This window comes from Myotis yumanensis, unplaced genomic scaffold (genome assembly GCF_028538775.1).
Source record: "Myotis yumanensis isolate MYYU_CA2020_CCGP unplaced genomic scaffold, mMyoYum1.0.hap1 SCAF_1, whole genome shotgun sequence".
Classification (NCBI taxonomy): domain Eukaryota; kingdom Metazoa; phylum Chordata; class Mammalia; order Chiroptera; family Vespertilionidae; genus Myotis; species Myotis yumanensis.
This window is the reverse complement of record NW_027223752.1, coordinates 107,532,330-107,559,272: the sequence shown is the minus strand read 5'-3', so window position 1 is coordinate 107,559,272 and position 26,943 is coordinate 107,532,330. Positions and strand designations below refer to the sequence as shown.

At 39.0% G+C, this 26,943-nt stretch overlaps 1 protein-coding gene across 4 annotated transcripts in view; it reads left to right on the top strand.

Moving 5' to 3' along the window:
- Window positions 1-466: 466 nt before the first annotated feature.
- Window positions 467-26,943, top strand: part of NRP1 (neuropilin 1) — a 178,276-nt gene continuing 151,799 nt past the window's right edge. Inside the window, exons 1-3 of one of the 4 annotated variants that reach the window (XM_070429205.1) lie at window positions 467-550; window positions 2,103-2,600; window positions 6,139-6,313. In XM_070429205.1, the coding sequence (XP_070285306.1) occupies window positions 2,528-2,600; window positions 6,139-6,313 (248 nt within the window). In that variant the 5' untranslated portion in view covers window positions 467-550; window positions 2,103-2,527. Of the gene's footprint in view, window positions 551-830; window positions 902-2,007; window positions 2,601-6,138; window positions 6,314-26,943 lie in introns of those variants that run through there. The other 3 variants (XM_070429194.1, XR_011473161.1, XM_070429213.1) reach the window with 3 other exon arrangements.

Genomic DNA, 26,943 nt, shown 5'->3' with positions numbered 1-26,943 from the left:
CACAGCTCAAGTCTTCGGCTTGTGTCCCCTTGCTCACCCCGCCTAGGCACCAAACCGGCTCCTGGAACAAGCTGGCTACCGGAGATACCACTCCGAAGAAGGCGGGTATCTGTGACTCCAGATCGCCGTGGCCGCTGCACCCGCCTGGTTCCTCAGTTCTATCAATCTACCAGTTTTTGATTGGTGCCTCTGCCTGCGAGCCTTGGGCTGAGTAGATAGGAGGCACCTCAAATATGCTTGTGCCACTCGCCTGGCACAGCTGAGGACTGGTGCTGGTGGGGCTGCGCCGGGCTTTAGAGGTTTAAGGATAGGCACCAGGGTTGCCTTTGCTGCACTTCCTCCCCGGGGGACTGCGCTGGGCTCGGCTGGTGCCCCCTCCTCACCTTCCGCCCGCCCTCTGGGGCCGGGGGCGGGTCTGCACAAGGCCCCTTCGCTCAGCTCCGCCCAGGCGTTGGACTCCCAGCCTCGTGCTGCCATCCAGGGTCTGGGGGCTGAGAAGGAGGAACCCGGTGGAGAATCGGAGGAGGTGGCTGGCAGGCAGGCCTAGGGGGTAAGGAAAGCTTGACCCTGGGGGAAGAAGGGGAGGAGAGAGAGAGAGAGAGAGAGAGAGAGAGAGAGAGAGAGAGAGAGAGAGGCGGGTGCACCTCTGTGCGCGAAGGGCCGCCTGCACCCCTGGGGGCACGCGTCACCCCGCCCAGCCGGGACTCCCTAGCGCTGAGTCCCAGCCAAGGCCCGCGAGTCTGGGGCTCCCTTTCTCCTGTCCCGCCCCTAGTCCTTCCTCCAAAACCTTTGGCCAGAGTCTGCTTGCCAACATTCCTAAATCTCCTTTGCCAGCTCGTTGCACCAGGTTAGGAATAAGGCTCTGCTTTCGGGTGCGTACATAAACGCCAGTTCCCGTAAGGTTAGTGACCTCTACACCTTCCCCACGAGCTCCTTCGGACGGGGTCCGCGGGCATTTACCCCCACTCAAGGACCTAATCAGGGGCCAAAACCAGTTTATTCCCTGAAATATCCTTGCCATTCATATCCTCAGAGGCCTTCTGCTGCGGTTCTGGGAAAGCCTCGGTGATGGAACTAAGAGGCGGCCAGGGGAAGGGAGAGTGGGAGGAAGCTAGAGGGCCACGCGGGGTAACCAAGGCCTGAGTCCTGGAAAGGGCACCGTTAGGACCCTCACAAGAGCAAACCCTTTCCCCGCTGCCACTGCTCCCCCTCCCGTGAGATGCACACAAACCGGGGCCACTGAACCCCTTATTTCCAAACCCCGAACGACTGAGCTCCGAAACGTGAGGCTGGGCGGGGGCGGGCGACAGCTCCCCGTTTCCCCCAGCTAGCACCACCGCCCGGCCTCCGGCATTCCCGCCGACCCAGAGGAGGGGACACCAAATCTCTGGGCAGCCAGGTGCGACGGGCACCAGTGCGCACCAGAAGCAGGCAGGGAGGCGGTGGTCCGGCTCGGCTTGATGTGGCAGCGACACTGCCGACCCCAGCCCGGCGCTAGGGTGACTCCAGCTTCGCTCTACGCCGGTCCCTGCAGTCCTGGCCCGGGGCGTCTAGCGGCGCCCTTCAGCTCCCTGCCACAGGTCTCGGGGCGGCACCACCGGGAGTGGCAGGGGCTGGCTCCCCGCTCCTCGCCCCGCGGACGCGGGTGGAGGATTCTGAGTTGTGAGAGGCAGCCACCGCCTCCCTGGCGCTCCGCGCTCCAGGCGGCCGGAATCTGTAGAATCTACAGTGTAGATCCTTGGAGAGCTGCCGGCTGTATCCCGGGGGTCGCGAGCGAGTACGCCGAGATCAGCAGGCCCGACCCCATCGCTGGCTCACCTTGATGCCCCCCTACCCAAACACACAGGCCCTGAACCTGCAGGGCCTCCGGGAGAGACTGAGCAAAGGACGAGGAAAGCACTCCCAAGGAAACTTGTTCCTCCTCTCCCCGCAGACACAGACTGGCCAGCCAGTGCGGGGAGAGGGGCGGGAGGGAGTGGGGGAAGGGCTCCGGGAAGGACGGGAGGAAGTGGAGGGGAGGGGAGGGGTAAGGGAGGAGGCTGCAGTTGGTGAAACTCCTCTGCCTCGGCTCTTCTCATTGCTTGCTCCTCTCCTTCACGCAGACACCCGGACCTCCCCTGGGCGCCAGCTCCAGGGCTCCAACGGGTCCAGAGACAAGCCGGGTTTATTTTTCCTTTCTGGAAATTGGCTTTGGTGTGTGCTTCCCTCCCACGCACCCCTCCCCTTTTCCTCCCCCCCTTTGAGACATGGCTCGGGCCGTGGCTCCTGGAAGAGGAACAAGTGTGGGAAAAGAGAGAGGAAACCGAAGCTAAATGACAGGATGCAGGAGACTTGAGACACAAGAAGAGAAGCGTAGCTCTCGGAAGAAGTCACTGCCTCACTGCTTTTCTTTCTCCAAGAGGGACTGAGGATTTTACAGCTCTGGGCGGATTTGAGAGCTTTGGATTGTTTAGATTCCCCCTTTTGCTCTGTTTTCCCCGCCCGTCCTTGTTCTCTCGAACCTGCTTGGGGATCCGTCGTAGGGAGAATGGAGAGGAGGCTGCTGCTCTTCGGCGCCGCGCTCACCCTCGCCCTCGCCCAGGCCAGCGCTTTTCGCAACGGTAAGTGACAGGCGGAGGCGCTCGAGACAGCGCCCGCCCGGGGCTCAGGGCTGCCGGGTCCGGCCGGGCTTGGTTTCCCGCCCAGCTACGATTCCTGCGGCGCTGTTGGGATGAACCCGGAGTAGCCACTTCATGGGCGAAGGAAACTTTTATCCAGGCGGAGAAATAAAGAAATCAGATCGGTCGGTTAAGGGCAGGAATATTTTAAGCCTTCTGTCTCCCTCCTGAAGTTTGTGGTCTGGCTATGGGGGTTTTCCTATCTCTGCTACAAGGTAGCTCTGCCTACCTTCCCAGATCAACACACCAATTACCTTAATAATGTTTCCTCCCAAAGGCAATTAGATGAGACACCCTTTCAAAAATCTATGGCTGTTGAAAGTGAATGAAGGCTTTACCAGTACTCCCTGTTCTCTTCTGCTCCCTTAACTGTTTCCTCTGGTGGGTGCCTCTAAGAGATAGCGGTTGGTTGATTGATGGAACTCCTCCCGCCTTTGTAAATCGTCCCTAATCCGACTGGAGCATGAATAAAAGTTACAGTGTCAATACAGGAATCTGATGTATACAGTGTAGGCACCAGGATATCTGAAAATCCCGAACCTAGCTGCAGCTTCCACTGAGCTTTACAACGACTCACTGTTAAATAAATGGAACACTGTGCTGCGGTATAAACAGTATCCTGTAACCTAAATAATGTGTTTTAATTTGTGATCTGATTGTAGGCATGTTTAATTTACCCTGTGAAGTTAAGGATATGAAATTATCTTTACAGTGAGTCTTCAGCAATTATTATTAACTAATTATCAAATATTTACTCCTTGGGTGGTGAAGGCTTGGGGAGGGGCAATGTGAGAAAAAGGGATATGTAATAGTTTCAACAATAAAGATTTATAAACATATATATATTTACTCTTGTTTAGATTTCAATCAAAGTAATTAGAAGAAAAGCCCATCCACTACTTACTGTAGTATATTGTTTTAACAAGAGACCATAAGGGGAGGGTGTTCAGACCAGGAGGGATTTAAATCCTATCTTTATGATGGAAGTTAATCTCTCTAATATGTTTTTTGGGGGTTTTGTGATTGAAGCTATGAATTTCGTCCCCACAGCTTCTAAGTAGTGTTCTGAAAGATAGGCTTGGAAACAAAACACACACACACACACACACACACACACACACACACAACTGCAAATGCAGAGTTCAATTTAGTACTGAACCTGAGGTCGTGGTATATTTTTATAATTTGGTAGGGGATAAAATAACACTCTCCTCCAATTGAAGGAGCTCAGGTGGTTAGACTTTAGAAATTACAGAAACTCACCCTCCCCAACTCCTGAGAATAAATCAGTAGCGATGTTCACAGGATGGATTTGAAACCTAATGCAAATAGCTTTCAGACTTGAGGTTGTGACCCCTCTCTATCTCTCTCTCTCCAAGGTGTCCCCCCAAATGTATACACACTTTAACAGCTGATAGTTCAATTTTGAAAATGAAATATATTTTAATAAGCACTGCCTTTATAATTATTCAAAGTCTGTGCATACATTTTTTGGATACCCTATATATGTTATAAATGTGTGTATATATGTATATATATATTTTTTTTCCTTAGCAGAAATCTGGGGGATACTAGGAACCTGAGCTTGAGTTGGTAAGCTTGATAAGTTAAAGCCATGTTGCTATGCTTGCAGTGACCACAACTTCAGTAGCTCAGCAGACCTCTTAAAGCCATGTCCACCTCCTGTGAGTCCCAGTGTCTGCTAAATTAATTCATTAACCTTATTTAGGACTAATGGTCCAGAGTCATTATTAGAAATTGCTCTTTCTTAATCAACTGCTAGAGAGATTGAACAGAGCCAGGGAGTCTAGCAGTCCACATTATCTTATTACACTGTCACTTTCTCAGAAGTCACAGATTAAAGAGCTCTGGTGTGGTACTGAGGCCACCTAAATGTATCTGCAGTGACTCTGTCGAGTAACTAGAAGCAGTACTGTTTTATTTCACTCCTCTAACAGATAACAGACTATGCCATGAAATCCGTACAGAGCTGGAGGAGACTAAATGAGATGGGGTCACTTTCCAAGTTTTTTTGCACATTTTAAATAAAGTAAGAACCTGGGTAGAATCACACAACAACTTCCAATATGATCATTAGCTGAAATTCTGAACTCCAGTTACAACATCATTTCTTCTGGGCAAACCTTAAGCTTTTAAAAGCCAAGGCAGAGGTAATCAGTGTGCCATTTCTAGTCTAAGAAACATAGAAACATCTAGCAATTGAGGAAAACAATATAATTCATATTGTCTTCTTTTTAATTTATGGGAAATGATTTCTGTAATGCATGTAGCTTTATGCATTTTTGATGTGCACTTTATCTTTCATTTCCATTTGACCTGGTTTTCCTGTAATAAAATTCTGTAGATTTGTAAATTCATGCTGAGAGCAAAGAATGCTATTCTCTTTCCACAGGGAATCTATTAGATGCAATATTAAAATCTATATATACCATTATTGAAATTTTGTGATTGATAGGCTTATATGTTTCACTGCTTTCATATCTGTTCCTCTTTCATAGTTTATTCACTGAATTTTTATTGCTCAAAATTAAGCATCAATAAATGCGGCTGTATTTCAGGTTGAGTATGAAATCCATCATAAAAAGTGACAATGAGAATCTATGCTGAACAAGAAATCAGCCTGGAGACTGGTTTATTTAATTAATGAATCACTTCAGCATTTGGGTTTTTTTGCAATGAAAGCTCAAAAAGAGTTAGCTCACCTTTCCCAGAATGTGAGAATGGGGCTTACCATATGTATTATCAGACAGATCTTAGTGTGTTGGATTTTTTCAACATGTAGATAATTGGAATTATTTTTCTTCTGCCCCATTATTTTGATCTGGTCTCCCAGCCCCAGCAACTTTACTTGGAGAAATAGAGTAGAATTATTTCTGCTTCACCAAATAGACTTTGTTCTGTGTTAATCTGAATGGAGCAGAGATAGCACACAATCACTTAGATTTATGGGCAGATAAAACAACAGAAAAGGTTTGTCTTGGAAGCCAATCCCCACTGACCAATGACACAGACCAAGCTTATCACCAAAAGCTACAGAAGGGTTCCAATAGAGTTATGTAGTCACCTTTCACTTAGAACTTGCTACTTAATTCGATTACACTTCTTTGGGGATAATTAAGTCTAGCAGAAGCTCCCTGGAACCCTGTTAACATCCATTGAGGGGACTCCATGTTTTTAATGCTAGAAGACCTTTGTCTTGGGACAGAAGTTTGTGGGGGGTGGGGATCCAGTCATTTTAGATCTCAGTTCACTTTCCTCCTGATCCAACCTTCCCTGGGATCAAAGAGCATCCTTGGTGGGGCGTTACTATCTGTATATGCGCCACCTGAAGGACCTGCAGGGGTCAGAATTCTTCATACGAAGTTATGGGGTGTTCAATAGCTGGTAATTTACATACAAAGCTAGAGTACCTAACTGGTTATGAGGGGAAAGATCTACTAAAATGTTATTTTCATTACAGATAAATGTGGCAATACTATAAAAATTGAAAACCCCGGGTACCTTACATCTCCTGGTTATCCTCATTCTTATCACCCAAGTGAAAAATGTGAATGGTTGATTCAGGCTCCAGAACCATACCAGAGAATTATGATCAACTTCAACCCTCACTTTGATTTGGAGGACCGAGACTGCAAGTAAGTAAGAGCGTTATTTGAACGGGGCACCACAGCACCATCTAGTGGTCGCGATGTCTAACGGGGCATCCTGAGTGTACAATCTGGGATATAAATGGATCCAGGGGGCATTCCAGTCTAGGCCCGATTACATGTCAGTGGGTATGGAAATTAAACTATGTTAAGTGATTTCGGAGTTTCCCAAACTAGGTTATATTTAAATGTGCAATCGCTCATATTATTTTTCCTGTTAACACTTTTGGTTTTGAAATGTATGTACATGTGTCTTCCCTCCATCCCCACCGGGAAAGGAGAACTAGAAACCCAAACTTTCATTTGAGTTTTTATTAAATATTGGGAGTTACTAACATTTGTGGCATTGAAAGACAGTAAGATTGGATATTTTTGTAACAAATCTGTGGCACATTTTGTAATTTAAGAACTCTATCTTATTGGCATGACAAAAGAAAATTGTCATTGAAAATAAAAGGAATATAGGGTAAGTTGGATAAGGGGATTTTTATGGTGGATAAATGATTGCAAATCTTTTATTGAAGATGAGTAAAATAATTATTAATGCACAATGAGTAAAATGAGACTCAAATATGAATCAGTATTTCATTCATCTGTTTTAGTTTTGCTATCTCCTTCTAATTATTAAGTTATGAAGCATTGTTAAGTTATTATGCCAGATTTCATTATTATGAAAACAGTCACACTATAGAGTCTAAATTATATTTCCCCACTTTATCTGAACAAACTGGTGTTCAGTTTTCCACAGTATGGAAGGGAAGTGTTGACATTGCAGGCAGCAGTCCACAAAGAGCCAGATTTACTCTTCTCTCTGGACAGCCAACAGACCCCCATCTCTGTTTTGTCCACATCATCCCACTCTGCCCTACTGCTCATGGTGTATTCTCCAGAGATTTGAAGCTGAATATCAATTTTTAATGAAGTTTAGACATTAAATAGTTTGAACAAAGGAAAACAATCTACTTAAATCTGAATTCTAAAGTGTCTCTCAGGGATATGTTTCCCAAGTTTTAAAATGGGTCAGTTTGATATCATTGTATATAATGTATATAGCTTACTACTTTCACTGGATATCAACATTATTATGTAGGCACACTCATTATTAAAAGTATTCTATCTGAAAACACATAACTCTTTTAGGAAAGAACAGAGTAATATGAAAATATTCCCACCTGTAGTAAGTCCTCAATAGCATGTTGAGTTGGTGGGGTAACTAATTTTTCATGGACAGGGTATTGACTTCATCTGGTTAACTAGAATGTTAACTCAATATTTTAGTGCACACAGAATAACAATTCATATACTGTTGATCAATTTCCAAGTAATCGGCATACACTATAGTACAATAGAATTATGCTGATTCTAATTTAATCTTTGTCCTGTGATTCAGAGGTGCTTCAGGATATTAAATTGACTTTTTAAATCTTGTATGAAAGTTGTCATTAATAGAATGTTACAGTGACTGCTAAGAAACAGAGCTTATTGTATTTTGGGGGGGGGTCATTATTCTGTATGGTGGTTTTTACATTGTCAATCACCTAGATAGCCTAGAGACTTGTTTCTATTTTATTTTTGCTTTTTGACAATACTTAAACTGCTATAGGACATGTTTTTAAGAAACGCTGATAAAACATATTCAAGAAATGAAATTATTCTCCAAAATAAGGTGCTATTAAATTTCAATAAACTCACATTTACTAATTCCTGATCTGAAAAACATGACCATGTGTATGTGTAATATAATAGTTAAAGAATTCAGAATACTCAGTGGTTATTAGCAGTGGTGTGCTGGTAAATGTTTGACAATTTCTGTAGTATAAATACTCCCTCCATGGCCAATTTTAAACTACCCTTGTGATGTCACTCTGTACAGAGTTGCAAAGAGATGTCTACAGTTGGTTCTTGTGAGCTGGTGCAAGCCAACTCCAGGACACAACTGGAATGGAAATGTAACAAAGGGAAGCCAGTTGAGTGTGTTAATATACATAAAGTGCTTACAGCAGTGTCTGGCACACAGTAAGCCTTAAATATTTGCCATACCATGGTGTGAGGTAGGATATGGTGGGATTTTAGTTAGTTTTCTTTTTTAAGATGAGAAAAAACGGGTAATTGTATTTTCAAGGGAGAGACAATTTTAGTGATGTTAGCAGGGTAGTTCAATAAACTGATGTGGCCAAAAATATTGTTTCTGTAATTATGATGGTGATATTTTTTAAAGCTAGAGTAAGGTGATTTCTTAATTATGGTAACTGAGAGTTTGTTCTCTGTGAAGGTGCCACTTCTTAGCCAGTCTTGAAAGTCTATTTTTAGCCTGATGAAGTCAATGAACATTGTGGCACGGAAAGTATCTTTGTGCCATGTTTTGAAGTATTGTTATCTGATCATTTTATCAATGAAAATTCAAAAAACAATATTGATAAACCAACTTAAGACATTGTAGTTTCTATCTTTTCAGGTTGCTCCATATGATTACTAGTTATTGTTGAAGGTTGTAGTTGAAATTCTACAAATGGCGGCAGAATTCTTATCTCCTTTTGAAAAGGCTGTGAGAAGAATCAACAGCTTTATATTTTGTGGGGGTAGGCGGTAGAATTTCCTACAAAACGTGGAAACCACCAGAAACTCGTGGAACAACAAATTCCTAGACTTCAAAAGTTTATCTTAGATGCACAAAAACATAACTTTTGGGTTCTGGTGGGTTTTGTGTTTGTTTTTTTTTAAATTTCTATTAGGCTACTTCCAAAATTGTATTTGAAATGGTACAAAACTAGTTATAATAAATCAATTCAGAAGTCTTTTGGTCATTATTCTTGGTAAGAGCAAACTGTTGTCTTGAGTTATTTTCTTTCCCTTTCTCAGCTATATTACATGTATTTGTACCAATGTCATAAGGTTACTGTAGTGGATAATGAGATAGTGGATATGAGAGCCCTTTGAAAAGTTAAAAGTTCCCCTCAAAAGAAGTTATCATTTAAAAAAATTTTATTGATTTCAGAGAGGAAGGAGAAGGGAGAGATAGAAACATCAATGATGAGAGAAAATCATTGATCGGTTGCCTTCTGCACTCCCCACTCCCCACTGCAGATCAAGCCCAAAACCAGGGCATGTGCCCTTGACCAGAATTGAACCGGGGATCCTTCATTCCACAGGCTGACTATCTATCAACTGAGCCAAACCAGCTAGGGCAAGACATTATCATTTTTTACAATATCTTTACAACTGGGTGATTGTTAGAACATTTGGAAATATAAAGTTAAGCATATGTCTAACTGAATATATCGATCTAGTAATGGGATGATCATGTAATACACCCCACATTTTCTCTTGATATCATCAGTATTTGTGTAGTCAACTTTCACCATGCGAAAGCTCAAAAAATAAATTCCTGAGCGCATTTGCTTATTGAGAAACATCCTTGAGAGCCAAGTAAACAATTATTTTTCTGTAAGGTATAGAGGTGGATAAGTAATAAAATAGATTAGTTATGGTAAACCAAATTTTCATTTAAATTTTACTGTTTTATTTGTAATTAAATAAACTGCTTCATAATTTTAACAATATAATTTATGATTTATTTATCACAACTTTTCATGTGTATAACACCAAGACTGACCCAATACAAAAGTGTATATTGGGATGGGGAAGGGTAAGGAGGTTGTTGTTTCCTTAGGGAAAAATAGTGTGCAGGTTGTGCTTATTAGTTTTAAAATGCAACAGTCTATGTTTATGCCACCACTGAATCAGTTTTCATTACAAATAAGCAGTGAAAAACAGAATACAGTATTATAACTTGCTGAATTCTTTTATTGAACAAGGGGTATTGATCAATCGTTCAGCAGAGTGTAAGTAGAACATCTGTCTGCAGGGCTAATTTTGTGCTAGGATTTCTGGCTATATATACCGCCTGGTTTTATTGTTATGTTGATGTTGAGGGGGTTAGAGAATGTTCTGAGAGGAGAAGGTGTTAAGGAAATGGAAGGAATGATAAGTTCTCTTTTTGGCACCAGAGAATGCTCCATGTTGTGAAGTGTGGTGCTGCAGACATCTTGAATCTCATAAAACTTTATATCTGCATAATAAACAAGAATGTCATTGATACGATAGAATTTATGGAACCTTTCCAGTTTCCCAGCAAGGCAACCTATCAGCATGATAATTTATAAGGGTTGTGACAAATACTGCTGAGTAAAGAGGTGTGTGGTTACATTCAGATCAGATGTCGTCATCTGGGGAGCAATAAAAATTTCACAGGCATTGGGTTAAAAACATTAAGAAAATTAATGTGAAGCTCCAGAAAAGAATCTAAAAAGATGACAGTGCTGGGGGAGAAAGCCCAGTAGTTGTCTTCTTACTGACAAGTTCCTGACTTTAGTGACTGATTGTCAGTGCTGTTTTGTGGGATTTTCACTAGGCCACAAGGCTAGCATGCATAGATAAACAATTTGCTGAGTTCTGTATAGAATTTAAATCTCTTCTTTGTGTAACCAATAATATATGTCTTTTTTCTAACTTAATGTAATCAAAGGAAGATTTCATTCTAGTAACTTCATATGAAGTTTAATTACAATAAACTTATAATTAAATAGATGAATTTTAAGTTTAGGAATTGTGTTAGATCATTAATTGTTTCTTTAATGATACTTTAAAAAGTACCTACATTATTATAAACTTTGAAACACTGCTCTTTCATTTATTTTAATAGAATATAAACTCACTGAATAAAAATTAATCTGTCCTTTGTTTTTTGAATCTGATTATTTCTACAAATTTAATTATATAATGGTCTATTATTCATTTGTTGGCAATTTGGGAAATATAGGTTCTATTTATGGTTTCCCTAAGTAATATTTTCTGTTTTGGATTTATTCACTTTGTTTAGCATGGATTGTGACAATAGTTTAGGTTTTTAAAAGATTCATTAAAATATTATTTATCTTGATTCGTGAGTTCTATGGCCTTTTGTATCCAAGGCAAGTGCCTCACTCTAGTCCCAGTCTTGTGTTTTAGAGCATCATTTAGACCAAAACAAAGACTTTGTTTTAGAGAAACCAGTGGATATTTTATGCTAAAATACCTCTCCATTTTCTATATGTAACATAGAAGTATATATACTTTTAATTAAAATATAATCTATATCTAGAAAAATATGCAAGGTAAGTGTAAAATTTGATAAAATTTTCAGTGCCACCACATTCATATAACCAACCCAGAGTAAAAATTCCCAGTTTCCTAGAAAAAGCCCCTATGTTCACTTTCAGTCACTAACCTTTGGCCTCAAGGGCAACTGCTTTCCTGACTTGCACAATTCCATTTTTATAAATTTCAAAATCAGACAAAACCATAGTTTTAACAGTCTGTATGTACTCTCCTTTCACTATAGTGCAATTCTGTGGAATTCAGATTAAAAATGTGCACTGTTCCCCACCTAATAAAAAAAACAGAGTCCTACTGAGCATTTTCTAATTTTTTCAGTGACTACTGTAGAAATACTTTGTATGTGTTGCATATATTATGGTTTGTAAAATTAAAGACAAAGTTTTCAGTCTGGAGCCTACTTTATCTGCAAGGCAAATTCTGAAAAAAATCTTTTTTGCTTTATATTTTCTCATATATTTCTTGCTGGTTTTAATCTCAAGTAACTTCCCAATATGGGCAATGTGAGCGGCACTGCCACCACCAAGCTCAATTCAATTATAAAACTATTGAATGAGTAAGATTGAACCCTTCTCAGAACAACTGCTGACCCGCCTGCAGCATCCTTAGTTACTACTCAGGCAGATAATTATCTACTTTTTTCCTTTTGATTTTCCCCCATTAGCACTGATTTTATTTGGACAGAACCCCATGTGTTTAATAACATTATTATTTTTTATTATTTGTTACTATAGGCAATCACATTTGATCATAATGAATTGAGTATTGGAAGGTTGTTTTGTGTTCAGCATTCCTATCATTCAAAAAACAAAAAGCAACCTTTATGGGAAGCTAAAAGGAAGGTTAGTTCAAATCTCAGATTGAATCAACATGTGCATGGCATTTCCAGATTTCGTTTTGGGGAGTAGGCACTTAAAATTTGATCCAAGTGAGACATATGCTTCAGCCAGCATGCATATTCTCAGCTCCTTTCTTTCCAGCATAAAATGTGATAGTTGCCTGCATGCTGACATATGTGCGTGTGTGTAAAAGAGGCTACAAAATAAACTTAACTAATTGCCGTTGTAGTATTCATCAAGGCTGATGAGTAAGCCTGAAGAAGAACAAGAGACAAGATTAGTATTCAGATCAGGTTCCAAATGCCTCATAATTGGGTGTTTGTAATCAATCCTGATTGTAGTAGTCAGTGACTTGGCATAACATAGCACCTTAAAAGAAGATTTTTTCCTCCTAGTCTCTGATTGACTGAACTGTGTCTATATCATTTAGGGATGGCATGATGGTATTACTCTCAGGCTGACTGTGATCCATGCCACACACATGCCTACTTAAGGCTGACATCATTTAGTCTTTGCAGAGAGCTTAGGAGTGAACTACATTCATTCAGAACTCTGCTAAATTCTACAGAAAAGCAGGGAGAGAAAAATATATTTTGGCTACTGTTCACTCAGTTGCTTTGTAATGTGGTTTTTCTCCTCATCAAGCCCAGGTCTATTGCACACATATCTTACATTTTTCTTGGGCAGCATGTTTTATCTCCTTTAACTTAAATAATCAGTGGAAAGTTTAGAAAGGAGTGATTGCAGCTGGTTCTGTCAGGTCCTCACTATTTGCTATCACGTCATTGACTAAGCACTACGTACATGAGTACTAAGCACTATTAACTGAGCCCAAATGCTCAGCTGCTGCACCCAATATCTTTCCACTTTTGTGACTGAAGGGGCTTGAGTTTGGCCTTTTGAATGAGAAAATTTTTATGAAATGTTGTCAACTAACTTTTTATTCAGGCAGCCATTGTCTTCTATCAAAAATCTCACACAGAAGTTTAAATATACACCAACTAATTCTGAGTAAGGATTTAATTTTTAAATGCTCAGTTCAAATTAAGTAAGCTCTGGTAAAAATTGTGCATGGAAACTCCCAAAGAATGGGTGGTTTCTACTTAGTGGAAATTTGTCTTAATTTAGGTATGACATCCTAGGGGAAAATATCTGAATTCTGGTCCTTTTTGTCAATGGAGTTTGAAAGCACAAAGCACATACAAATACAATAACCAGGCAGCATAAGGGCTGGACTTATACAATCCAAGGGATACATCAGATCCCAGCTGCATCCAGTGCTTCCTCACTGGCCTGGAACTAGTCTCTTCTAGGTCATTCCCATTTACTTAATTAATCTTAGGCAAATAGCCCCAAAGTTGCTCTCTTCCCCAGTTCCCCTATTTGGAACATGTTGATACAGCCCTTGTATTTGCCACTGGTGACTCAGTAAGTAAGGGTTAAAGAGAAAATGTTTGCTCAGGCACTGGGTTCCTGTGAGAAATAGAAGAGTGTTTTTTGAGAAGAAACAGATGCTTCAGAGTATTTTGTTTTTATCTGGTCACATTCTTGTATAATCAGTCAGCTAGGTTGGATGTAATGGCTTGTTGCTTCTGCGATGTCTGGCATGTCATGGAGAGATCAGCCAGTCCTGGGATGAAATAGGATCTAAATGTCTCCTTTTTCAAGTTCTTAAATTTCTCCAGAAGAGGCAGAAGTGGCAAATGCCAATCAATATGGTCATGATTCCAACTCCTTATCGGACTCTCCAACCAGTGGATGCTACTAGCAGGGCAGCTATTGTATAAGATGTAAGGTGTTAATAAAATGGCATGAGGAAAAGTAAGATGTGGTCCAAATCTGAGTCCTAGATATGATTTAACAAAATTAAAAACACAAAATTCCCCAATTAAAGAAAAAGAGAACACGCTTTGACTCAAAGAAAATGAAGAACACAAACCCCCACATACTTGGTAGCACAGGTTGATTTTGTCTGATTTGGGATTATGTTATTTTTTAGATGTAGTGACACCTAGCTCAATTAGACCACTTTTTGACCTTTTATCTTGGTTAATACTTATCTGTTCATTCTTAATAACTTGAGAAAGTGGATATTTATTTGTTAACAAATTTAGACATGGAAAATACATTTTTAATTTCTGGATCAATCCATTTTTTTAAAAAAATGGGAGCCAATACAAATAACAAATCTTCATTAATTTGACAGTCTGACACTATTTGCACCTCTATTTTAACACTCATGTGTTTAGGTTCTTCCTTCTAATGGTACAATAAGGGTTTGTCTCCCTTTTGGGTGGCAAACTCTAGGAAGGTAGAAGCCATATCTTAAAAATTTCTACCATCCACAATTCAAAAGAATGTTTTTAATATAATAGGCACCAGTTTAACTGAACTGCACAGCTGACAATTTTATTGAAATTGAAATATGATGATGAAGAATAAAGGAGGGGGGAACAGCATTTCCCTAAGTAGGGTCTGTGGTTCACAGTCAGCAACCTGGAGAATGCACAGCGAAATTAGGTGAAGGGATAATGAATGGGGCAATTTAGATAACTACTCAAGTCTTTTCAGCAAGGACTTCTGACAGCCTGGATACGGACATTCCCCAGTCCTCAATCACCTGTTCAGAGGCATCAGAACTGGAATTTTGGAGTCTCTGATTCTCAGGGGCACAGGCAAGGATCACAGATTGGCTGGAGAGTGACAGAGCAGGGGGAGTAGGCTCTGCCACACAAATTGCCTGCTCTCCCTCCACTGTGCATGTTTGGAATGAATTTCAGCCTCGCCTTTATTGGAACCAAAACTGACCTAGGAGCTTCTTCACTATTCGAGAGGTAGCACATAATTTTATTTTTCAATGAAGGTTGTTGACACTAGATCAGGGGTGGGCAACCCCTGGCACGCGTGCCAAACATGGCACGCCAGTAACTTTTGCTGGCACTCGAAATCCTCTCTTATAATCTTCCATTTACAATTGTGAATCTTTGTTCTCAGTGATAAATTTTGTTAAGTCTCATAATAGGAGTAGCCTGAAGGATGAAAGTAGTAGCTCGTGCATATCTCTGAAGGTCACGAAATATAAACCTGATGTAAAATCTCTGGCATCAGTGATGCAGCAGCAAAAGTCCCACTGATAATATCAAACGGAGTCATAAAGTTTTCTGTCGGACTATCAGTGTACATGTATACATTAAAAAATAAATGTATTTTTCATCATCATATACTGTGTTTTTGTCGCTCGAATGAATTTTATTATTTCTTCAAGGTTCTTCACATATGTACACCTTAGGAGATATCAAGTAGGTGTAACATGTTCTCAAAAAATTAGGGTTGGCACGCAGAAGAATTTTGAGTCAGAGATTTTGCTGGTTTTGGCACGCACTCACAAAAAGGTTGCCCACCCCTGCACTAGATGAAGGAAATTTGGAATTTAGCACTAATTAGAATTTCTCTTTTTTTTTCCCCCCACGATAATGTTTTGCATTTCCCTTATCCTTTATTTCAGTGTCAATTTCTTTGTCCCTGGCTAGGGACACTACTGAATAATGGTTAGGATATACTGGTTTAGTCCTTTAAGACACAGCCCCATTTTCCTCTTTAGCTCTTATAGCATCATACCTGATATGTGTTTGACTTCATTAACAGGGGCTGGGGATTTCTGATTGTCTGGAGACTGTGCTAGAAGCTCCATGTGAAAAAGTGTTCTGGCGAGAATTAGGGACATGGGTTATAATTGCATTTCTGCCATCCATTCACATCTGTGAGATGAGACACAGTTTATATGGGTTGTGTTGAAATCTATGAATGGCTTGATTATGGCACCATTAATACCATGGTTTTGAAAATATTAACCAGTGCATCTCAGTAAGATGTAACAACATAAGGTTCTGATGGAGGAATATGATCTAAACACAGCTTTAATTCATCTTTTATGCTTCTCTTTCCAAAGGAAAAAAAAAGCTTTCTTTCCTCTACCTATCTCAATAACAGTGTTGATGAAATAATGTAGGGGAAGCATGTTATGACTACAAGAGCAACATGTTAAATAAAGCCTAGGTATCACTATAAAAGGAAGTGCATCAGCATGTTTTTGTTCCTTAAAATAAGTTCAGATGGTAAACAATAATATCTGCATCCTTAAGAGGAGCCACTGATAAATATCTCAAAGCACAGCATGTATCCAGGACAGAGATGATATCTAATGCTCAGCATGTATTCAACCAACAAGGATTTCTAAATGTCTTATATAGTTAGCTGCCTTGATAAGTATGTTATAATTGCAGTCTTGTAAAAATCTATATGATGGAGTTTCTGGAAAATCTCAGGAAAGAGGCTAGCTCAGTGTCCCAAACTTGATAAATAGCACTGATGGCTTCAAAAAAAATCATTATTTTCCCAAGTGTGCCTGAGAACTTATAAACATATTCAGTATATTCAGACACTAATCCAGCCAGTACTTTAAGGCTAAAACCAATACCATGGTGGCTAATACAGCAAAGATGTCAGTCCTTTCCAATAATTTAAGCCAAATAGTTCCATTATATTAATGTTCAAGAAAGAGGAAACTGTGGATTTTGTAGTATAAATTCATAGAGAAAAGCAGCTGCGAAAATAAATGTTTTTAAATTGATGTTCCATCCCAATCTCATCCCTTTCCCTCTGTCTCTAATTGCCCTGGGTCTTTTAACCCTTCTGTCTCCTTCCCTCCTTTCTGTTTGTGACGGATTTCCTGCTAGTAAGGGGATTCTCAGTGGCTGCAATGAAGAGCTTGCCCACAGGAAGGCCCTCAGGGCAGTGGCAGAGAAGAGATTACTTTTTTAATCCCTTCTCCCACCTCACCTTTATGATACAGTTGTATCTGCAGCCTCTCAAAGTACCCTCAGCTCTATTTTCATTTGAAATGTCTTTCGGTGTGTGTGGCTGGGAGCTCCTGAAGAAGGGGTTTGCTTTTTCTTCTTGTGGGACCATAATGGGCCTCCAGGGGTCAAATAGGCTCTGTACGACTTTCCCACACATGGGAAAGTGTAAGAATTCCTCCTTGGACATTGTTATCCACCAAAAAGTTTTCATCTCTCTTTCTCTTTTCTATCAGGGGTATTGAACATGGTGTCTACACTCTAGAACTTTCTTGCTAACCTCTTTTCAGCACAACTTTTTGCCTCCTCCAGTTGACTGAAACTGCTTGCTTCAATGTTATACTTCAGTCACCCTTCTAAGGCCCCAAACCATTGTCCCTAACTTCTTCAACCTTTGTACAAGTCATACACAATTGGCTACTCTCCACTCATGGGAGCTTTATTCTTTCCTGCATCTTATCATCTTGTGCCATCTTTATATCCTCTCCAGTTCTTTGACTACTTGTGTTTTTGGCCAGCTTCTCTTTCTTCTCCCACCCTTAAACATGGGCATTTGATAAGGTATTGCTTTATCTCAAGTGTCTTCTCCCTGAATTATCTTTTGGATATTAACCAGTTAGCTCAGATAATACCTAAAATTCTGTCCAGCCCTCGATTTGACTTAGGCATTGGACTTGAACTTCTAAATTCTTTCTGAATGATGTTGACTGCCTGGATATATAAACCATTGTCATGAATGAAAAATCAAATTGCATTCCTCCCTTTAAAATGACTTCTGCATTTATTATTTTTATTGTTGATTGCTTCCTTTTCTGTTTATTCAAATTTGAAATTCTGGATCATCTCCTGATTCCTTTTTAAAAAAAATATATTTTTATTGATTTCAGAGAGGAAGGGAGAGGGAGAGAGAGATAGAAACATCAATGATGAGAGATAATCATTGATTGACTGCCTCCTTCACACCAACACTGGACATGGAGCCTACAATCCAGGCCAGGAATCAAACCCTGACCAGGAATCAAACCATGACCTCTTGGTTCATAGGTCTATGCTCAATCACCAAGCTATGCTGATTCCTTTCTGTCCTCCAAATCTAGTTGGCTTAAAGGCCTCTAAATTACATATCGGTAATGTCCCTCACATCTCTCTTTTCTGTTAGATTTCTATTCTACCACTCAAATTCTGACTTTGTAACCTACCCTTGGTACAATTGTATTAGCCTCCTCAAGTACCTTCCCTCATTTCTCCTCTCTGCTTAAAAACATTGAAAGTTCCCCATTTTCTCCTTGCTTCTGCCTGTTCTTCTCAACCTTCCTCGATGTAGCTCCCACCTGTTATCTGCCCTATCCCCTGGAATTCCCCTATATATTTCACCAAAATGCTCACCTTGTAGTTCTTCAGACTCATCCTTGTTCTCCTACTGCATGCCTAGTTGAAGGGTGTTTCCCTGTCAAAACATTGCACATCATCCTTGTTTTTTTCTGAAGTTATGCTTCCTTCATAAAGCCATTCCTGACAACCAACTACCAATTAAATGTGGTCTCTTGTTCTCTGTCTTCTGACACGCTCAACAACTGTGTCTATGCATCATTCATGTTCCTTACAATATTCTGAATTATGTTGTAATCATTGGTATTCTGCTACTACTCAGCCAACTAGTTCTTCAAGTTCTTAAGAACAGAGACTGATATGGTTTGCTAACACTTGCAGAGCCTATCAAAGTGCTTTGCCTAAAGTAGGTGCTTAATTAATATTTGCTGATTTGAACTGACCCACTGATATTTAACAGGTCTTCTCCAGCGTGTTCATCTAGCACAGAAGTATGAAATCAGCTTTTTAGGAAAAGTTGTAACTTAATCAGACAACAACAATGCACACATGAACTTCTCATTTACATGGTATACCCTTCATTTTCCTGGGTAATAGAGTAAAGCTTACATTTCTTCCTCTAAAAATCTCTTTTTAAAAACCTAGATTCCTATATGTAAGTAGTTTCAGCTAAATCTCAAAAAAATATGCAGAAAGCTTTGCTTTCTGTTTTACATTCCTCTTCATATTCTGCTTTGGAGTTAGAGGCATAAAATGTATTAACATTGTAGGCATATGTTCTGATTGCTGAGTATTTTCTGACATCCCCACTACTCTTGAGAGTTTGTGTCACAACTCTGTAAACTTTACCTATTGTATATTCATGTCTAGGCTTAAATTCAAACAACCTTTAAATAAATTTAACAGAAATCATTTAGAGTCTTTTTCTGTTCCAGCTGGCAACCCCAATAAATGCACATATGAACATCACAGCAGGCTTGTTGGGGAAGATGGATAAAAGAAGCGTCTTCATTAAAGAAGTTAACATGGGATGTAGCCCTAAAGAAGGGTATAAATATGTTAGTCCATATCACCCGGTAAATATCAGGCTCTATGTTTCAGTTCAACCACATTAAGACACTACCCTAGAGAGGTGCTATATGAGCCAACCCAGGGTCACTGTGGTGGGGTATTTTCTGAAATGGACAATCAGAAGCTTCAACTGCTCCCTTGGCTCACATCTTTGTCACAATAGCAATGTTTTTAAAGCATATCTTAAAGCTCTGTGTCACAAGAGCTAATATCAACCCAAGAGGAGGAGACAAAGAAGTAGCAGGTGAGCGGCTGCCCCAAGTTTTTATATTTCTAACTAGCCCCTAGTGTCACTCGTTTATATGGAGTTATCTGGAATATTTCTACGTGTTTCTGTTATCTCTCTAATCTAGAATCCCATAGCACTCATTCATTCTCACATCTCTATAGTTTGTTTGCAACCAGAGAGCACAAGCAGCTTATTTGATCAACTCTTGTGTTTCTGGTGGGTAAAAGCCTTGCTTGGCAGAGGCAAAAGTGTTACTGATCATGCCTTCAACTTATTTTACTTTGTGCCAAGCCTGTATTGACCATAGTTCCCCCAAGAGACTTGCCTTCACAGGTCATGCCTCCAGGAACCCACTCTGATCCTGAGTTCTAGAAGCAACTCAACCTCTAAGTAGCTGAGTCTCTTTGGGCCTTCATTTCCTCATCTGTGAAATAAAGGGGTGGCTTTGCACTTTAAATATCTTTGCCTTCAATATAACATGACTCCTGTTATATTGAAGGGGAATCCTGTTGCCATAAAAGCAATTTCCAAGGATACCTTTTCTAATCATTCAGCCTGGCCCTGATCCAGGACCTTTCTCTGGCTTTTGACAAGACAACCACCCAGACCCTATTTTCTTTCTTCTTTCCTGGATCTAAGTTACTCTAGCTTAGCCTAGACCCTCCTGCCTTTTGTAACACAGCCCTCCTCTCTTTTCTACTATTTTTTTTTCTTCAGGAAACATATTTTATGTCAGTTTTACAGCCTTAAATTATATGACATTTTAGACTCTATTTTGGCAGCATTTATTCTAAGGAATTATTCACTTTTTTTACCTAGACCTTAATCTTACTAGTACCTACTGATACATATGTTTTATCTAATTAGTAGTTTAGAAGAACTGGGAATATGGTCCTTAGAAATACTTTATTGTTCTGCTGTTTTTGAGAATAAGACTTGCAGGCAGTGGAAATTCTGTGTAGGAATGTGTTGTTTTTTCTTGAAACTTGATGAGTCACAAGCCAAGTTCAAGGTGTAATTTAACAGCAATTGATAACCTGGGTCTTAACCTAAACTTGGATTTGATCAATAACACAGAAGTAGCTTTTACCTCATCTCTTTGTTCAACATAGATTGTTAAAATTAGGTTGTAAAGAATAGAAATTACATTGGAAAAAATACAAAGGAATGACAACAGTGATTTTGTAACTAAATTCCACTCTTTATGTCTCAAAGGCAGTGTAAGCTGTGTAATTAGCTATATATCTATTTGTAAAACAGTCTAAAATTAAGGAGCTTATTCAGACACCATTGTAAAAATAATTTTCTGTGGTCTATCAACAGGAGATAAGATGGTACTTTGTTGTCACCTGCTGAGGCCCATTAGGAATATTCTATTTCAGAAGAAAATCACACTGTAAATACAATGTTGAGATTCATTTATTCCCACAATAGCATTTTTGCAAAGGTGCAGTTTCATAGTTTGAATTAGCATTGATAACATGTCACCATTTCTAAGCTCTTTATAACCACTGGTTAATTCATAAATCTTTGGGAAATTATTTATTTGTACCTGACCCATTTTAGAATGAAATCATCAAAATGTATAAAGATAAACCAACTTGCCAAAGGTTAACCAGGGACAGAGATGTGATTAACACTTGCCATTCATCTATACACTTTTTTCCTTCGCACATCTGATATGTCCCCAATAAAGAATAAAGAGCTCTAATAATGATTCTATTACAGACAGAAAACTTGGTTTCAAAAACAAGTATAAGTCATTCAAGATTCAAATATAAACAGGACTTGAAATAAATCATCATATTAATTGTATTTTTTTCCTGTTTGGTCCTCAAGAGCCATGGGTTTTTTGTTGTTGTTGTTGTTGTTTTTGTTTGTTTTTTTGTTAAAGCAAATGATCAATGGGTGGACTAATATCTAAAGTTATTTAGCTTATTCCCAGTATTAATTGAGAAATGTCTAGTATTTCTAAACACAACAGTAAAAAGAGAATTTTAGCTGTCAATCCCCATTATTGTTGTCATTGCATCTTTCCTGGGATTGTCCTTGAGGTTTAAACTATTCATGTTTCTTATACATGTTTTAGGGTTTGGTTTATATATTGATTATATAGGCCAGTGATGGTGAACCTTTTGAGCTCGGCCTGTCAGCATTTTGAAAAACCCTAACTTAACTCTGGTGCCGTGTCATATATAGAAATTTTTTGATATTTACAACGATAGTAAAACAAAGATTTATATTTTTGATATTTATTTTATATATGTAAATGCCATTTAACAAAGAAAAATCAACTAAAAAAATGAGTTTGCGTGTCACCTCTGACACATGTGTCATAGGTTCGCCATCACTGATATAGGCCCTGAGATTGATGATGAGCATAAATTCACGGTTAAACATTCATTCCAACATAAACTTAGAAAAAAAATATACATGGTAATAAATTCAGAACTCACTATTTGGAAGTTGGAGTAAATTCAGGCACTTTTCCAAAACATTGTTTATTTGGACACAAAAATATTTTCTCTGAACACCCTGTTGCCTTCCACCTCATTCATTCATTCCTTCATTTCTTTGTTCATTTATTCATTTAACAAGTATTTATTGACCACCCAGAATGTGCCAATTACTATTTAGTGATAAGCAGTAAACAAAATAGACATCATGCCCTGCCCACATGGTACTTCTATCCTAGAAAGACAGTGATAAACATGAGAGATCTGCTACATCTGGAATGGTTTTTGTGCTCTCTCTGTGCCTTCCAGCTTGCCCATCCTCATTACCTTCACCTGCAGGTTCTAAGGCAGGTTCTCTTGCTTTAGACAAGATGCATATAAAAATAGGCTGGCTGAGGTGATTGTTGGCTGAGCATCAAGTCTGTTCCTGGTTGGCGCTGCTCTCTGCTTGTTCCAGACCCTCTATGATTCAGCCCTCAGCTGAACTACTCTTGTTTCCCTATGTCACTCAGTCTCCAGCCCTGAATACTTTACTAGTGTATGTTATTCTGCACAGCTGGTACTCACCATCTTGTTCTGACTTTAGGTATTGCCTTTTGGCCTATTATAGGTCTCAGTCAACCTCTTTTCACTCTGCAACAGGTCATGAGTGACTGGCTTCAGGAAACAGTAGGCATGGACAGAAGGAATATGTGGCTTGTGAAGCATCCCAGGATGGGCTGGGGTTGCTTAAAAGTATATGGTTGCCAGAAGCCAACTCAGCAGGATAGCTGTGGATAGTCTCTGGGTGATTCATATATGCAGATCTCTCCATGGCGAGCTAAAACTAAGCACACTCTGCCATGACTTTTTGGAGTTGTTTTTATTATCCCACCAGCGATTGTATTGGCTCTTCAAGTGATGCAAATTAAACAGAAAGAAAGGACAGAAAAAAAACTGTAGAAATCTTTTCTACCTCATATTCCTAGACAGGGTATAAAAATAATAGTTCTTTAATAAAACTATTCATGACTAAATAAATATTACCATTTCATCCTCATCTCTTTCCATGAAAGGATCCTACGCACTTCCTGAACGTGACTATGACAATCGAAGTAGAAAGAGACATCCTTAAGGAGACATGGACAGAACTTGACCAGTGCTAGGATTTGAGGGGAGATGGAGACTGGCATGTTAATGATTAATAAACAGTCTCTATCTTCAGGTCTGAAAAAAACAGTAGTATCAGTAACATAAATAGTTAATAATCAGTAGATTCCATTTCAGACATCTTGAGATGCTTTTGAAATATACACATAACATTCTATTGCTTTTGAAGTAAGATGATCAAGTTCAATGCTATAAAAATGGGTTTGACCACTCAGTCTTAAGGGAAGGAGGAAAACTAGAGTTAACTTGTCAAACCTATTTTGTAGCCATGTCAAGGATGGCAAGTATAGTAGATAGATATCACCTGATACCTCTGATAGATTGGTAGTGCCTTCTGTAGTGCACTTGAGAAAACTTCTTGGGAAGGGGTGATGTCATAGACTGTAATGCCTGCCATGGGCTTCAGAAAAAAGTGGTGGCACAAGGGCTACAAATCTGCCATCTTTAACCCATAAGCAGATGCAGCCTCTTTTGGAAATAGGCTAACAATAGAAATGTAGAGAAGAGTTTTATTTAGAACAAACATTTTTATTAATTAAATTAAAAAGTAGGCATGTTTATTTTTCTTGAGCACAGTTATCAGAAGTAAAATTTAAAACCTAATTGTTATGTAAGTCCAATAACAATTTTTAAAGTAATTTCTTTGTATTAAGTAAAGTCTAATGTATGTATTCTATAGTCACTTTTAAGAAATCCAATGTTTGCAGATTTCTAAAAAGTATTATTTTTATAGTTCTAAATAAAACTTTCTTCTGTGGTTTGGCCAATTCCATATTCTGTTTTGCATAATAGGCCTTTTGTGGAGACGTACACACTGAAGTTGCATTGTATGATGGAACCATAGTACATGGTTTTCCCTTAAATAAATATTTGAAAAAACAAGAAAATAAGTAACCCATAATCCTACCACAGATAATACCATCTATATTTCCATATATCTTTTTTTCAGCCTTTTTTCTTAACATTTAAAAATATAAATATCTTAAAAAATTGAGATGATTTTCTATAGACACTTATTGTCATACCATTTTCTCTTGAAATCACATTTAAAACATTATTTAGGCCCTTAAATAGTTTTTAAAACATGATTTTTATAAATCACATTATCTTTTCAAAATAACAATTTTATACAAACTGCTTGGAATATTTAAATTGTTTTTAAATATTCATAATTATAAGTAATTATAAATAATGCTGAAATAAAAATCTTTATGCATGCCTTTATGTATCTATGAGAGTTTCTTTAGAATAGACTTCTAGAAGTGTGGTTCCTGAAATGAATAATAAGTATAGTATTTAAACTCGATACAAATTGCCAGCTTGCTTGAGAGGGTAATTCTTGGGGATAGAGAAGGTTGATGACATTTAATTTAAAACCACAACTACATTTCCAAAGAAATTGATATTTTTATGACATAAATCAATATTTTAAATCATGAATTGACACATTTTCTAAAAAGGACCAGATAGTAAATATATGGTCTCCTTGGCAAGACATTCTCAATCTTAACTGCTTAACTCTTCTATTATAGTGTGAAAGCAGCCAGAGACAGTAGGTAAATGAATGAGCATGTCTGTGTTTCAATAAAACTTTATTTACCAAAACAGGCAGTTAGACATATTTGATCTGCAAGCCATAATTTGCCAACCCTGTCTTATTTGAAAATTCTGCTGTTCTGTGAATTTGTGGTTATCAAGAATTGGGAGCTATGCTTTGCAGGGTTCCCTTTATTAAGACTGGAGCTTGCAGGCTTGTGAATACCAGACATAGGATAGGGAAGGGAGTAAATCTGCTTTTGTGGCAAAACAATTTGGAAGTAAGCAAGGAAGCTATGAATCAACCTGTTGTTTCAACATATGCATGGAGAAGTCTATAAAGTCAAATTTCTGTTTGCCTCAGTCAGGCAGCTGGATCTCTGCCCTACATCTTTTCTCAGTGTACTTTCTTGAGAAATTTACTCTGACTCTCACAAAAGTGCTCACATCTATGTATACAAACTAATTTCACTCAATATTGATTCAATCAGGAGCTCTGTCACTCATTAATTTCAGCATTACTACACAATTCCTAGGAAAACAAAGCTGAAGTTGGAAAGGAAAATATTCTTCTGAGAAATAGCTTTGTTCCAATGAAACCTACCCAACAGAGAATATTTTTCCCAGATGTTAAGCATGCAATTGCTTTTCCTTAGGAGACCCTATTTAGAGTACTTAAAACACATCACTGATTATCTTTTAAAAATATTTAAAACACAAAGAGAATAAACCAAGTATAATCTCCTAAATAATGTTACTATGTCATAGATAATTTTCAATTATCTGTCAAGGAAATTTGTAAACTGACCACAGAGATAAAATATGTTTTATCATATTATTTTAGTGGTTTCTAACTCCCTCTCAAAGGTGCTTTGAATTCAGAGTCTTTATGATAAAGTAGAAGATGAAGGAGGTTGCTTTCAGTGACTGTGGGATCTTACATTGGTGTCCTCTTGTGCATGTACGTACACACACACACACACACACACACACACAGCCTTCTGACCCCAAGAAAACAAAAGTAGCTGCCTTGGTAAACACATTTCTGAGTCCAGCAGTGGTTTGCTACTCATTGTTTCTGTCTCTTTTATTTATGCTTGAGAAACAATGGGAACGAAACATCCATAGCTCTCTGCCAATAATAGAAGTGTGTTTGCTGGCAAGCCCAAGCAAGTAACAAAGAGTTGAGGGGGAAATGGATTTGACCTTAACAAATTAATATAAGCAATAACTTTGCTGCGCACACACACACACACACACACACAAACACATGTGGAGCAGCTGCAATTAAAATTTTGGTTCAAAATACATTTTTACTTAAAGGCCCCAAGTTGTGTTCCCATCATAAGCTTTTAGGCATAATACAAATATTTTAAAAATGTATACAGCCCAACTGGCATAGCTCAGTGGTTGAGCATCAACCAGGAGGTAGCAGTTCTATTCCCATTCAGGGCACATGCTCAGTTGCAAGCTCAGTCCCCAGTGTGGGGCGTGCAGGAAGCATCCGATAAATGATTCTCTCTCATCATCGATGTTTTATCTTTCTCTCTCCCTTCCTCTCCTAAATCAATAAAAATATATTTTAAAAAACTGTATAGAATGTCATAAACACACATATATTGCATGGCAGCTAGCTGAAAAGACAGATTTTATATTTTGACCCTTCTATTTGATGAATGATGAAACTAGAGTTTTGACAGTGACGGGCCCAGTGAATGGGTCTATGGTGCAAACTTGGTTCTCCTGGCTCCCAGGAAAATGATCTGATCACCTATTCATATCTCTTCTTCAGCAATCTGTCTTTCCTATTTCTTATCTGTTCCAGATGGTGCATATTCAGGACACAGTGCTTTGGGGTACATATACCCCTTTTGTAGCTAGTCCATCAAGGGGTTCAGAACTCATTCTGTTTCATTGTGAAGAGTAGAATAAGGACCAATGGGTAGAAATTATCATCCTAACACATCATAACAATCCTTCTAACGTTCATAAAATATGA